The sequence below is a fragment of the Panthera uncia genome (assembly GCF_023721935.1).
Source record: "Panthera uncia isolate 11264 chromosome D3 unlocalized genomic scaffold, Puncia_PCG_1.0 HiC_scaffold_8, whole genome shotgun sequence".
NCBI classification, from domain to species: domain Eukaryota; kingdom Metazoa; phylum Chordata; class Mammalia; order Carnivora; family Felidae; genus Panthera; species Panthera uncia.
This window is the reverse complement of record NW_026057586.1, coordinates 74,798,040-74,813,399: the sequence shown is the minus strand read 5'-3', so window position 1 is coordinate 74,813,399 and position 15,360 is coordinate 74,798,040. Positions and strand designations below refer to the sequence as shown.

Here is a 15,360-nt window from a genome sequence, read left to right as displayed (position 1 = left end):
GCCATCCTCAGAGCTGCAGGGACCAGTGCCTTAGTGGAGAGGAGCCTCTCAGACCTGGCAGTTGCTTCCAAAGAGCTCTGTTTCCAAGGTCTTGATTAGCCTTGTAGTTGCTTGGAATGGATAATGGGAGTAAGTGCAATCCATACCCATAATCTCTGATTTTTAAATTCCTCCTTTAAAAATTCTTTAGATAGTACTACAAACAGTATAAAATCATCTTTTGTATTTTAACTTCCTTCCCTTCTGAAACACCAGAGGAAAGGAGAAAGTGAACAGACTTTGTGGGGCAGAGCAATGGTTAAAGTTTCTTGAGATCAGGAAAATGAACTGTGAGAACAGGAGTCAGGACTGAATGAGCAAGGAGATGGAGGTGCTTACATGGTCTTCAAGAAAAATGAAAAACGTCTTAGGGGAGAGAAAAGAGTAAGGGGGGATTTTTGGAAATGTCCTTCCAAGATATTTTGAGAAGTATCAAGTATACACAGGAGTTCTGTGATTGGGTAAGTGACTTCTCTGAACTTTGTTTCCTTGTCTGTAAAATCGAACAATAACAGTACCTACTTCAAAGACTTTCCAGGATTAAATGAGATAATCCACACAAACACCCAGGAAAGCACCCAATGCATAAGAAGCACTCAATAAATGTTAGCTGAATAATACTGCCATTATTATTTCATCATTATCATCACCAATGAAGGGAAATCCTCATATGCTATGGACAGGAGTATAAACTGCCACAGCCTTTCTGAAAGGCAGTATAATAACAGTTAAAAAAAAACTTTTTACTACAAAAACCCTTTAATCTAGGAATTTAATATCTAGGAACTCATCCATTGGAAAATAATCTTATGAAGTAACCTGACATGTGTACCGTGAGGTGGAACAAGAGTGTTTACCTCAGGATTATTTATAAGAGAAGATTAAAATCAATCTAAGGGCCCAGCAATAAACGACATACGATGGAATACTCTGGAATTATTAAAAAGGATAGGATACATCTTTATGTAATGATATAGACATGTATTTGTATCATTACATAAAAGAGTCTATTGTATATAATACATATATAGCATATATTCCACATATGTATTTTATATTACAGTATTCCATTTATGTAAGAAAATATATAGTCTATAGACAAAAAATTACCTATGAATGTTCATACTAGTATTACTCATAATAGCTAAAAAAGTGGAAACTGATGAATAGATAAATAAAATTGGCATATCTATACAACTGAACAGTGTTTGGCCATAAAAAGAAATGAAATACTGATTCAGGTTACAACATGAATAAGAACCTTGGAAACATCATGCTAAGTGAAAGAAGGCAGACACATAGGTCATATAATGTTACGATTTTACTCTCTGAATATACTAAAAGCCACTTCCAAGTAGGTAAAAATGTGGACTACACCTCAAAAAGCTGTATTATTAAAACTATCTTGAGAATGTGGGTAAAAATAATAACTGAACAATATGTAACACCACCACCTTTGGACACCTAATACTCATGGCAATCAGAGGAAATATTACTAAAACACAAAAAGCAGAGGAAGGGAGGACAACTTTAACTATAAACTGTATTAACACTTCAACTTGTCACATGTTACTCACCATCCATGAGAAGCCAATGGCCAGTGAGAACCCAGATAAGGACGAGCATGACAGACAGAGAGAATGACAGTAATTCAGCAGCAGTAAAACGCCCACAGCAACCAAAGGAAATCCTGGAAAACACATGATATTTATTGGACTAACAGCTGATACATTATATTCAATAATCAAACTCTCCCTTGGTTCTTCACGATCAGAGTTCATCACGGCCAGATTAGAATAGCAGGCAATACCTAGACTCCCAGAAATTGAAAACACCCAAACCTCTTTGGAGTAGGCCACAGGAAATGCAAAGGCATTAATGATCCTTCTGCAGCCCTCTGATATTGTAGTTTTTATCCCGAATTATCAACATGGGTGTTTACAATTTAAAGTGACAATACCAATCTTAGGAGAATGAAGTACACTATAGGGTAATTCTGTTTTTATGAGGAAAGCAAAATGAAGAAGGTCAATAGTTCAATCCACTGGGTGATGATGAATACATATTTATAAAATGGTAACAACTCTATCTGGTTATCACGAATTCCTGGGAAAATCAGCTGCTCCTAGTGACTGGTTTCCTTACGTTCATGTGGGATCTCTATTAACACAGCACTTGGTGTCCATGAAGCAATGGCTTTAGGAGTTGAGGTGTGAAAGGTGTGCACACTGGGTTTAAACCCAAGTGGTTAGTATATATTCTTGGTCACCAAAGACAAAAGGCAAAGAATGTCTGAGTTGATCACATCCCATTAACTCACTAGTCAAGAGACAAAAGCATTGCTTCAAAATGAAACTGCTCATCTTTCAATAATCTAAGCAGGAAGCATGTTTCAACGACTCCGACTTCCTAAGATTTGTGTATATTTCCTCTCCTATGAAAAGGTGCAAAAGGAAGTACTACCTTCCAGTCTTAAAGATCAAACGTCTCCCTTCCCAGTCTTCTAGCATTTGTGTGCTCTGGTCCATACCAGAAATTTAGACTCCTAACAATGTTATCAAGTGTGACATAAAAACATTTAAAATTCAGAGAAAAATCCCAAGTCCTTACTTGTTCTGAGGTGAACAGGGTCTTGTTAAATACTGGCACATCGGGAGAAGGAGGAAAGCAAAAGCTATTGTGGCAAGAACTAGAGAAAGAAAATATATGGTTAAGTTTTGTTGTTTATTTTCAACACCTATAAGAAAAATGGCAGGACTTATGGAAACACTGACCAGAATACTCTTCTCAATAAGTAGACACAATTAATTAACTACAGAAGAAAAATATCTTCCTTTAGCACTGTACAAATAAAGTCTTGAAAAACAAAAAGTACCTGATTTGAAGGAATGGGAAGCATAGACAGGTTTTCTCATTCTTTTCTATCTTAACACGGAAAGATAAATAGCGAGCCAGGGGATGATCTAACATGTCTGGCATTTTGTTGATGTTCTATACATTTCCATCATCTCTTGACTTGAAAACTGATCAGAGGGTTGACAGTCAAATTACTCTGATTAGTTACCAATGCGTCTGTCTACAGAAACATTGGTGGGGGTTGCCAATGACCGCTTTGCCACACTGGGCCTTCTGGACACTTTGACTCCAGACAAGGAGTCAAAGTGGTCATGTTCTGGTGTCATAAAGCTCATAAGTTTTCAAACCCCTGGCCTTTTGTTCAGACTGTGCTGACAGTCCTGAACTGATGATACGGGTATCCAATGGTTCAAGGAGAAGATGGGGAAGAAAAGCCAGACTTATGGAAGAAAACTTGCATGGAAGGTTGTATAGGTCTTAAGTTTTGAATGATGATTAAAAAGAAATACACAGAAGATTCTGGGTTCGAGTCTCAGTGGAACCCTGGTTCCAGGAAACTTACCTTGGTTTCCTTTCAAAAGAAAAAAAAGACATGAGAGGTGCCTGGGTGGCTCAGTTGGTTAAATGTCCAACTTGGCTCAGGTCATGATCTCACAATTCTTGAGTTCGAGCCATGTGTTGGGCTCTGTGCTGACAGCTCAGAGCCTGGAGCCTGTTTCGGGTTCTGTGTCTCCCCCGCTCTTTGCCCCTCCCCACTTGCACTCTGCCTCTTTCTCAAAAATAAATAAACTTAAAAAAAAAAAGAAGTGAAAAAATTTCCTTTTAGGTTAATGTTTAAGAATAGAGAAACATGGGACACCCAGGTGGCTCAGCTGATTAAGCATATGACTCTTGATTTCAGCTCAGGTCATGATCTCACGGTTTGTGAGATTGAGCCCCAAGTTGTTGGGCTCTGCACTGATACGGTAGAAAACCTGCTTGGGATTCTCCTCTCCCTCTCTCTCACTGGTGTGTGCATGCTCTCTCTCTCAAAAATAAATAAACTTAAAAGAAAAAAGAACAGAGAAACTTATTTACCTGCTGTACATATTGTAAAAACTACTTGAACTGAGTCAAAGAAGAAGAACATTACTAGGAGAGAGACAGATGCTCCAATTGGAAGGAATAGGGCCTGGGTAGAGTCAATAGTTTGGATACCTGAAAGAGAATAAGGGACATATTAATGACTTATATGATAAGTACTGTGCCCATGTACTCCAGAGACATTAACCCATTAAAATGCAGACAGTCTATGGAGCACCAGGGTGACTCAGTCGGTTAAGCTTCTGACTCTTGATTTCACCTCAGGTCATGATCTCACAGTTGGTGAGATTGAGCCCAAGTGGGGCTCTGTGCTGACAGTGCCGAGTCTGCTTGGGATTCTCCCTCTTTCAAAATAAATAAATAAACTAAAAAAAAAGTACAGACAGTTCTAGGAGTTAGTATATAAGATACAGATTATCTAGGACCTCTGATTCTTTCCTTCCCACTGAAATTATGAGGTCCTTGCTCTCCTCGTGGTACATTCGTTATAGCAGGTACTCAAATACTTGTTGAACTGAACTACTACCTCCTGGTGCTAACAATCTGGTTGACAGGCTGAAGGAAGAAAGAAATAGGAAGAAGAGGGAGAGGGAGATGGGGGGGGGGGGTGGGTAGAAAGACGAAAGGAGGGAAAACAAAAACTAAGAACATCAACAGGTAGTAAAAAGATTAGTCAATCTGAGTATATCTGTAATCTCATGTACAGGTTTGGTAAAAGGTAGTTTAAAGCCACTGACTAAAATCCTTTCTCATTATCTACAGATTTACTCATGTTCACTCTTCCCCACTGTTGCTGAGAACTGACTCTCAGTGGAGCAAAGGAGTGGAGGGAACAAGACATCTGAAAATCAAAAATCAGAAAGATTATTCTGTGGGAACATCGTAAGGACCAAACAGGAGATAAATGGGGGAAAACAATTACTTGGGATATGGTAGGATTCTTGGTTAATCATTAGAATCATCTGGAGAGCTTTAAAAATTCCATGCCCAGGCACAACCCCAGAACAATTAAACTGAAATTTCTGGGTGTTATTAGGCCCAGCTGAAAACTCTCCACAAAATTTTATTTTGCATATAGAGTTGAGGAACACTAAGTATTTGGTAGAGAAGAGAAACACGGCACAGTCTGGTAACTACTGAATGAAAAGAAAAAAAAATTACTAATCTTGTGTGCTACTTCCAAATTAACACTGCTGAGATATAAAGTTCTTGAGTGGAGTAAAAAAAAAAAATGTTCATATGAGCTATTATAAAGAAATACTAGGGACGCCTAGGTGGCTCAGTTGGTTAAGTGTCCGACTTCTGCTCAGGTCATGATCTCATGGTTCATGAGTCTGAGCCCCACGTCAGGCTCTGTGCTGACAGCTCAGTGCCCAGAGTCTGTTTCAGATTCTGTGTGTCCCTCCCCCCACCTCTCTCTGCCCCTTCCCAGATTGCGCGTCTGTCTCTCTCAAGAATAAACATTAAAAAAAAAAAAAAAGTATTATAAGTAAACATCTCTCTCCATTAAATTAAGGCAATGAATAAAATATAATGTGACCAGGATGAACATAACTAGGCACAAAGGGTTGTAATTATCAACCAATATTTAAAAATGGCTCTTTGATATTTGAATTTACCTGTCCCAAGAAAGCTATTTAGGGATTTTAGTTAAATAAACTATTAAATATTTCTACAAAACACAATTGCTTCCTACTGGCTAGATACATGAGTCAAATAATTCACTTAGGAATAGGGCATTTCAATTTAGGAGGAGTGGCTATGTGTCAAGACAAATAGAGATGCTCTTCAGAAGACAGCTGGCCAGAAGTGCAGTCAAACTTATCTTCCTGGCCCCTTGTTTGTGGGTGTGTGTGGGGGGGGGGGGGGGGGGGGGGGGGTATCTTACTTAAAGTGTCTTATGGACATTTACAAAGTAAAACTCTATGAAATCTCTAACTGAATTTCACCTAGTTTTTTATCTGAGTGCTCTACACTAGTTCAAAGAACTACTAGAGGAAACTACAGATTTCAGGTGCCTTTCACAACAGAAAATAATGGTTTCTCAATGGCTCTGCACTGACAGCATGCAGAAAAATTAAATGGCTGGCGAAAACAAAAACTGTTTAGTAAGTCAGGTATATGAGAAGTATGTGTTTATAATAAATCTAAATTTTATCAGTTTAGTCTGCAATTAAAATGCAAAGCTGAATACAAAGAGCCTTTCTAGAATATTAGATAAGAATGCATAGATTTTTGTTTTTTGAAAGCACAGATTTTAAAGCAAGAGGTATTAAGACACTGCTTCCATTAGTTCTATAGAAGAATGCCTAAGGGAGTTTATCAAACAGCAATGTCACAGGTAAAGTGAAGTTCCTTTAGTTGCTGACAATATGCTTCCTAAAAAAATACAAAATTTCAATATTGTACTTCCTAAAGGTCTGGAGATAATGGTCCTGAGGGAGACGGAGCTAATTAACTAGAAATTTCAGTGACTTCAAAACAAAACAAAATAAAATTCTCCGTCACTATTCTAGCTTTATATTAGATCCTTGGTATTTCCTCCCTCTTAGGTGGTGACTTTAATCTGTCCTGTCAGTCACTCCTCATAATTAGGAGGAGTTACTCAAATGCAGTGGGCATTACCTTTAAAGCCAAAATTATCATAAGAAATAGGCATGGTTTTCTCTTCAAGGCGGGCCCTAGAGATGAGACGCTTTAGGACAAAGGCAAGAAACTGCTGGAGCACAAAGAGATAGAGGGCAGTCTCAAAACAAAAGAAATAGGCATGGTGACAGAAAAAAATATGTACAGAGAAATTATTTTTAGCATTCGGTGAACAAGGCTACAGGCTAAATACATGGTCATGAAATAGATACTGAACAATACACCAATCAATGTATTATTGACAATCATTAAGAAAGTTAATGATTTAGCACCTCCATGAGAGAAGCATGTTTTGGCTATTTACTGTATTACACAGTAGGTAACACGAGGGACTGAAAAACCTGCACAATCTTCAGATATATTACATGGGTAGCCTGGTAAAGGCCTTCAAGATGTCAGATAATGGGGGTGAGGTTGGGAGTTGTCCTTTTCAACCCACCTAACACTGATTCAATGAAGGACTGGTGCGCCAGGGGAAAAAGTATCTACCTAGGTTTCTTGGAGCAGATGTAGGGATGAAACAGGATTTAGAACAAGGTTAGGGAAAATTAGAGAGGCCCTGGAGGGCACTCCCTCCTCCCCGCTTTCTAACTCTTTTATTGCAAAACATAACACACGTACAGCAAAGTACATAAAACAAAAATGCAGAGTTCAGTCAATCATCAAATGGCTAATACCACCCAGGTCAAGCTTGCCAAGCCCAGAAGTCTTTCTTGTGCCTCCCAGTCACTACTCTTCCTCCCAAAGGGAACTACTACCCTGGTTTTTATACTTCCTTCTCTGCTCTATTTGATATGTTTTCCACCCAAGCATGCATCCTAAAATACTAATATTTATTTTGCTTGTTTTTGAGCTTATTACATGCCTTGACTTACTAGGATTTTTTTTTTTTTTTTTTGCATCTGGCTTCTTTTGCCCAACATTGTGAGCAACATCCATGCTATTTATGTAGCTGTACATCACTCATCTTCCTGTCTTTTTCAAATTCCTTGATTCTTACTTATTTTGGGAGTAAGCAACCACAACATTTATTTATTTTTAATTCTGCAACCTTTAAAAACCACCTCATCTATCTACACTTTTTCCTTCAATCAGTTCAGAACACTTTTGCCAAAATCTGAACACTAAATTCATACCTTCCTTTCCTGAGAACTTCCCCTTAATTGTTATCATTCAGGACTTCAATCTCCTTGGTGCCTACACAATCTCTTATATTTCTCTGTTTATCTTTCTGGCTGTTATTTCCTTGAGTTTGACAAATGTACCATGTTTTCCATGCCATCCCTTCAATCTGGAATGATGTCGTGCTCCATGATCGAGTACTGGCCTTCCCTGCAGCAACAGCCATTTCTTTATGTTTTTTTCTGATTATGTGGAAGTGGAAGGCATTCTCTCCTCATCTATCCCTTTTTGGTATCCATGGCCCAGATGAGGCACTGACGAAATACATCTGTGAGGATAATTTAGTGTAACACAGGAGACAGATTTAAGACAATGACTATTTAGCCATTTGGCTCCCTGAGCAGCGCCATGGTGGTAGGCAAGAACAAGCGCCTTAAGAAAGGTGGCAAAAAGGGAGCCGAGAGTGGCTGATCCATTTTCAAAGAAAGAGCGGTACGATGTAAAAGCACCAGCAATGTTTAATGTAAGAAATATGAGAAAAACACTAGTCATGAGAACTCAAGGAACCAAAATCACATCTGATGGCCTCCAGGGTCCTGTGTTTGAAGTAAGCCTTGTTGATCAGCATGATGAAGTTGCATTTAAGAAATTCAAGCTAATTACTGAAGATGTTCAGGGCAAAAACTGCCTAATTTTCATGGCACGGATCTTACCCGGGACAAAATGTGCTCCATGGTCAAAAAATGGCAGACATGATTGAAGCTCACGTTGATGTCAAGACTACTGATGGGTATTTGCTTCGTCTTTTTTGTGTTGGTTTTACTAAAAAACGCAACGATCAGATTCAGAAGACCTCTTATACTCAGGACCAACAGGTCTGCCAAATTCGGAAAAAGATGATGGAAATCATGACCCCAGAGGTGTAGACAAATGACTTGAAAGAAGTGGGTCAATAAATTGATTCCAGACAGCATCGAAAAGATGTAGAGAAGGCTTGCCAGTCTATTTATCCACTCCATGATGTCTTCGTTAGAAAATTAAAAATGCTGAAGAAGCCCAAGTTTGAATTGGGAAAGCTGACGGAGCTTCATGGTGAAGGTTGTAGTTCTGGAAAAGCTACTGGGGATGAGACCAGTGCTAAAGTTGAATGAACTGATGGATATGAGCCACCAGTCCGAGAATCTGTTTAAAATTCAGGCATTTAATGGTGATAAATAAAAAATCTTATTTGTGATGTTTAAAACAAAACAAAACAAAAATGATTATTTAAAGCATCTATTTAAAGCAGGTTATGATCTGACAGTTCATGGGTTCGAGCCCCATGTCGGGCTCTGTGCTGACAGCCCAGAGCCTGGAACCTCCTTTGGATTCTGTGTCTCCCTCTCTCTCTGCCCCTCCCCTACTTGTGTTCTTTCTCTCTCAAAAGTAAATAAACATTAAAATACATATCTATCTAATAGAATATCTAAAAAATACACATCTAATAAAGTGCATGATAGGAACCCAGCATCAAGCTCTTAACAAATCAAGTCTCTTTATTTATAATTCAGTTCAGATGCTGGTAATGAGAAATAGAAAATTGACATAACCAGATACCCTTTCACTGTATGGACTGAGGATTTATTTATTTGAGGATAAAATTATACTTAGACACACAGTATCAATTTCTCTTAGGTTTCTGTGATGGAATGTACAATGGATTTATAATCTGATTTAAGTACATCATTTGCATATATGCTATGTAACACAGGACTTATAAAGGAGTTTCAATTGTATAAGGTGATTTGGCTTAAAATGTTGATAGAAGAGAAGTGCTCTGTAATAATTTAACCTGAAAATTAGATATTGATTCCTAGTAAGTTGGTGGTATGGTCTTTTACCTCATATAAGGATCTGTGTCCTAAGAAAAGCCTCATTATGTTTCAGTGATTCTACTTACTAGATTTATAATGCCTACTTTACACTGCTAGGGACAACAAACACATTTAACTGGGTGAAAACTGGGCAAGTGTGATTTGGCTGATGTGGTAGTAACTAGAGAAACTGAAAGTGATCTCTTAACAAGTGAACTTCTAAAATTCTCCATCAGCATTCTAGTTTTATATTAGATCCTTAGGATTTCCACCCTCTTAGGTGGTGACTTTAATCCGTCCTGTCAGTCATGCTCATTCTCTCCTGTGTGCCTATTACATGCTCTTCCCACCCAGAATGCCTTCTTCTCCAGCAATCCAAGTTCACAGTTTCAAATTTCAAGTCACACTCACCTTGTCTGGGAGGAAGTCCCTTATTAAATTGGCCCTCTGTGGCTCACCCTGACTTGCCTCTTTACTCTCTTTGTACATGGATGTCAAAATCACTTCATCTCTAGTGTGTATTCTGATCTACTGATAGTAGATGCTGATTCAGAAGTATTCTAAGGCTATGGTAAGGGTCTGTGAGAGGAAGTACCTGCTCTAGGGACAGGAAGTGGTATTTGCTATCTCCGTCTCAGTACTTTATTAACACTTGAGAAAGTACTTTGGCCACACTGCCTATGTGACAGCTTGGGTGCAATCTCTTGTACTTCTGCAGCTTTCAAAATATGTAACAGAATATCCAGGGGCACCTCGGTGGCTCAGTTGGTAAAGGATCCAACTTCAGCTCAGGTTATGATCTCAGAGTTCATGGGTTCGAGCCCCGCGCCGGGCTCTGTGCTGACAACCCAGAGCCTGGAGCCTCCTTTGGATTCTGTCTCCCTCTCTCTCTGCCCCTCCCCTACTTGTGTTCTTTCTTTCTCTCTCAAAAGTAAATAAACATTAAAAAGTGTATGTGTATATATATATATATATATACGTGTATATATATATATTAGAATTATATATATATACGTGTATATATATATATTAGAATTATATATATATATATTAGAATATCTAAAAAATACACATCTAATAAAGTGCATGATAGGAACCCAGCATCAAGCTCTTAACAAATCAAGTCTCTTTATTTATAATTCAGTTCTCTTTATAATAAACGTCACCAATTTTATATAACTACTGAGGCACAACTTATGTGTATTCATCCATCTTCACTGTACAGTACTTGCCACATAACTACAAATCTACTTTCTGTCTCTCCATATTTGCCTTTTTGGAAATTGCATACACGTGGACTCACACAATGCGCAGCCTTTCCGGGACGGCTTCTTTCATGATGTCTTGAAGTGCATCCATGTTGTGGCATCTACCAGCACCTCATTCTTGTTAACGCTCAACAGTATTCCTTCGTGTGGATACTTTATCCACCCACTACTTTATTGATCTTTGAGCTGTTTCTACTTTTTGGCCATAATAAACAATGCTGCTGAACATTTGCCATATAGCACACTTCTATTTTTTATAAAGCAAGCTTTATCATCAGGTTGCCACAATACTTAGCTTTACAAGTACTTCAGAAGTAACTATCTTCAAGAACCACTGAGTGAATTTATGATCAACACATACAAAACTATCAACCTCACCAAAGGATTTAAATGAAGTCTTAAGCAGGCGGATACCTATTTTCCTACTTATTTTTAAGAAAATAAAGAATCTCAGCAGTGAGTTTTCAGGCATGAGTTAAAAGCAGTACACAAAGTACACAAGAAATCCGTAGTTCAGATTCAGAATGTAAGCATTTTTACAAATTCTACCATACAGAATTAGATTTTATTATTACACCAAACAAATCCTTAACCCCAGTAAATTAACTTGGGTTATAGAAACAATCAAATTAAGCCCAGTGCATGTATGAAAAGTTAATTGACATAAAAGGCCTTACTATTATTGGTGCTGTTGCCATTGAAAGACCCAGTAGAACTGCTATTGTCTTTCTCCTTATCTTGATTTTCAAAGTCCATATTAAGGGACCTGTGGAAAAATGTATAGGCAAGTTTTAATTTTGCTTAAGAAATGAGGTCAGAAAAAGTCTGTTACGAGATAATATTTTAACACGGAAGGCATTAGGGAAGATAGGAAGGTCTCTTTCGAACAACTCTGCAAAACAGTTCTTGTTGGTACATTTTGGAAAAACCATCTACATCCCTTCCAATATGTCAGTTCAAGAGTTCTCCTGACTGAAGATTAAAAGCATTCCACTGTGGCTGATGTTCCAGACACATCTCCGTGCACATCCTTAATTAGCTACTTATGATAAATACCTAGAAAGAGAAATGTTGGGTCAAAGGGCAAGCACAATTTTGAGACTTTAACATACTACACAACCGCTTCCAACAAAGTTATACCAATTTGCTCTCTGTAGCTGTGTATGAAAGCATCTTCTCTATACCTTGTCAGCTTTCATTTAACAACAGCATACACTTGAATTTCTGCTATATATAGGACTGCTCTAGGCAGTGGAGGGATGATAAATAGTGCATAAGACAAGTTTTCATGGGTTGTACATTCACAGAGGGGGGATGCCAACAATAAACAAGAAAAGTAAGTTAAATGGATATTAATGGTAACAGCTAATGAGAAAATGCAGGAAATGAAAAGACTAGATTTGAAATTTTAAATAGGGTGGGCTTGGGAGTCAACACTGGCATGATTTCCATGTCAAGACATGAAGGAAGTGGTCACTGTCCAGCTGGGGAATGAACAATGCAATCTCTTAAGTTAGCGTTCTTTAACTACTAAACAATTTTGTGTATGTGAGCTCACTCATTTTTTCCTTTTTTGTAAACTATTTAAGTCCTTAGCTCATCTTCAACTACTATGTTACTCTAAGGTGTCTGTGCCCTAAAGAACTTCCTGCAATGATGGAAATGTTCTGTATCCGAACTGGGTAGACATTAGCCACATGAGCACTGAATACGTGGGAGTGCAACAGGAACTGAATTCTACATTTAATTTTAAGTAATTTAAATTATTTGGGGGCTAAAACTATACAATTCTTAGGTGAAACATAAGAATAAATCTTTGTAATCTTGGATTGGGAAGTAGATTCTTACACATGATGCCAAAGATACAAGCAAAAAATTGATAAATTGGACTTCATCAAAATTTAAAACTTATGCTTCAAAGGACACTATCAAAAAAGTCTCTAACCCAAAGGATGGGAGAAAATATCTGCTCTTATACGTCTGTTAAGGGCCTTGTATTTAGAACATATAAAGAACTCCTACAATTCAATAATAAAAAGACAACCCAATTAAACAATAAACAAAGGATCTGAAGCTATGCAAATGGCCAATAAGCACATGAAAAGACTTTTCACATCATTAGTCATCAGGGAAATACAAATCAAAGCAAAATGAGATACCACTTCATACCCATGAGGATGGCTATAAGCACAAAGTCAGATAATAACCAAGTGTCAGCAAAGACATCACTGGTGGGAATGGAAATTGGTGCAGATACTTTGGAAGCCAGTCTGACAATTTTCAATTTCTTTAATAAATATGAGGCTATTCAAGTTATCGATTTCTTCTTAAGTGAGCTTTAGCAGAGTGTGTCTTTCAAAGAATCGGTCCATTTCATTTAAGTTGTCAGATTTACTGGCATTAAGTTGTTGATAGTAGGCCCTTATTATCTTTGCAATACCTGTAGGTTCTAGTAACATCACTTCTCTCATTCCTGATACTGGTTTTAGGTTTTCTCTTTTTCCTGATTAGTCTGACTAGGGTTAAAAAAAAAAATTTTTTTTTTAAGTTTATTTATTTTGAGAGAGACAGAGACAGCATGAATAAGGGAGGGGTACAGAGAGAGAGAGAGAGAGAGAGAGAGAGAGAGAGAATGCCAAGCAGGCTCCACACCATTAGTGCAGAGCCCAATGTGGGGCTTGAACTCATGAAACTGTGAGGTCATGACCTGAGCCAAAACCAAGAGTTAGACGCTTAACCGACTGAGCCACTCAGGTGCCCCATAGCCTGGCTAGAGATTTACCAACTTCTATTGGTCTTTAAAAATTAGCTTTTGGTTTCACTGGTTTTTCTCTACCCCTAGAGAAAATAATTCACTTATTTTGGCTTTGATCTTCAGTCTTACCTTTAGTCCATTTACTAAATTGGTTTCAATTTGCACCCCCCCTCACCCCACCTAGTTTATTAAGTTTAAAGTTTAGATCATTGACACCTTTTTCTTCTATTCTAATCCAGGCATTTAGAACTGGAATCCCTCCTCTGAGTACTGCTTTTGCAAAATTCCATAAATTTAGTGTTTTTCACTTTCTTTTCATGCACAATATTTTCCGTTTTTCTACATGACTTCTTTTTTGATGCATTTGGAAGTGTTATTTTTGTTTTAAAATATCTGGGAATTTTCTAGACATCTTTCTGCTATTGATTTCTAATCTGATTCAACTGTGATCTGTTAGGGACTGAATGTGTCATTCTCTAACCCCCAAAAGTTCATTTGTTGAAGCCCTAACACCTAGTATGATGGTATTTGGCGACTGGGTCTTTGGGATGTAATTCTGTTGAGGTCTTGAGGGTGGGGCCCTCATGACGGAATTAGTATCCTTCTTAGAAGAAATACCAGAGAGCCTGCTGAGTGGGCACACACTGAGGAAAGACCATGTGACCACACAGCAAGAAGGGGTCTTTCTGCAAGCCAGGAAGAGTGCTCACCAAAACCCAATCCTGCTGGCACCCTGACCTTCGATTTCCAGCCTCCAGAACTGTAAAAAAAAATAATTTTCTGTTGTTTAAGCTACCCAGCCTGTAGTATTTTGTTATGGCAGCCCCCTGCTAATTAACAGAGATCAGAGATCATACTTTGTATGCTTAGTATCCACTTACTGAGACTTATTTTATGTCCCCAGATACGTTCTAAACTGGTAAATGTTCCACGGGCACTTGAGAAGAATGCACATTTTCCGGTTGAAGGGAGTGTTCTATGAATGCCAATCAGCTGAAGTTGATGGAGAATACTATTCAAGCCACTATATCCTTACTGATTTCCTGACAACTTGTTTTATCGAATACTGAGAGGTACTGAAATCTTCAGCTACACTTGTGGATTTCTTAACATTTATTTTGGGGACAGCACAAGTGGGGGAGGAGCAGACGATACAAAGTGGGCTCTGCGCTGACAGGCTGACAAAAGGGCACCCAATGTGGGGGGCTGAATTCACAAACCGCGAGATCACAACCTAAGCCAAAGTCGGACACTCAACCGAGTGAGCCACTCAGGCACCCGTTTTATTTCTCCTTGAAGTTCTATCAATTTTTGCTTCATGTATTTTGAGGATCTTTTAATTTTTTTTTTTCAACGTTTTTTTATTTATTTTTGGGACAGAGAGAGACAGAGCATGAACGGGGGAGGGGCAGAGAGAGAGGGAGACAGAGAATCGGAAACAGCCTCCAGGCTCCGAGCCATCAGCCCAGAGCCCGACGCGGGGCTCGAACTCACGGACCGCGAGATCGTGACCTGGCTGAAGTCGGACGCTTAACCGACTGCGCCACCCAGGCGGCCCATTGAGGATCTTTTATGAGGTGCATAAACATTTAGGATTATTACGTCTTGTTGTTTAATTGACCCCTTTATCATTATGAAATAGCCTTGTCTGTAAATATTCCTTGCTCTGAAAGCAGCTTTTGTCTGGTATTAATATAGTTATCCTAGCTTTCTTTTGATGATTATAAGGTATATCCTT

General features: G+C 38.4%; 1 protein-coding gene and 1 pseudogene across 2 annotated transcripts in view; one reads left to right on the top strand and one right to left on the bottom strand.

Annotated features, from left to right (window-relative positions):
- The window catches only part of SPPL3 (signal peptide peptidase like 3), a 152,192-nt gene that overhangs the window by 21,630 nt on the left and 115,202 nt on the right, over positions 1–15,360 (bottom strand). For both annotated transcript variants that reach the window (XM_049619225.1, XM_049619226.1), the window contains exons 3-6: positions 11,545–11,633; positions 3,973–4,092; positions 2,650–2,728; positions 1,617–1,729 (exon numbers count right to left, since the gene is read on the bottom strand). In XM_049619225.1, the coding sequence (XP_049475182.1) occupies positions 1,617–1,729; positions 2,650–2,728; positions 3,973–4,092; positions 11,545–11,633 (401 nt within the window). The remainder of the gene's footprint in view (positions 1–1,616; positions 1,730–2,649; positions 2,729–3,972; positions 4,093–11,544; positions 11,634–15,360) is intronic.
- On the top strand, positions 7,667–9,138 carry LOC125914086 (40S ribosomal protein S3a-like; annotated as a pseudogene).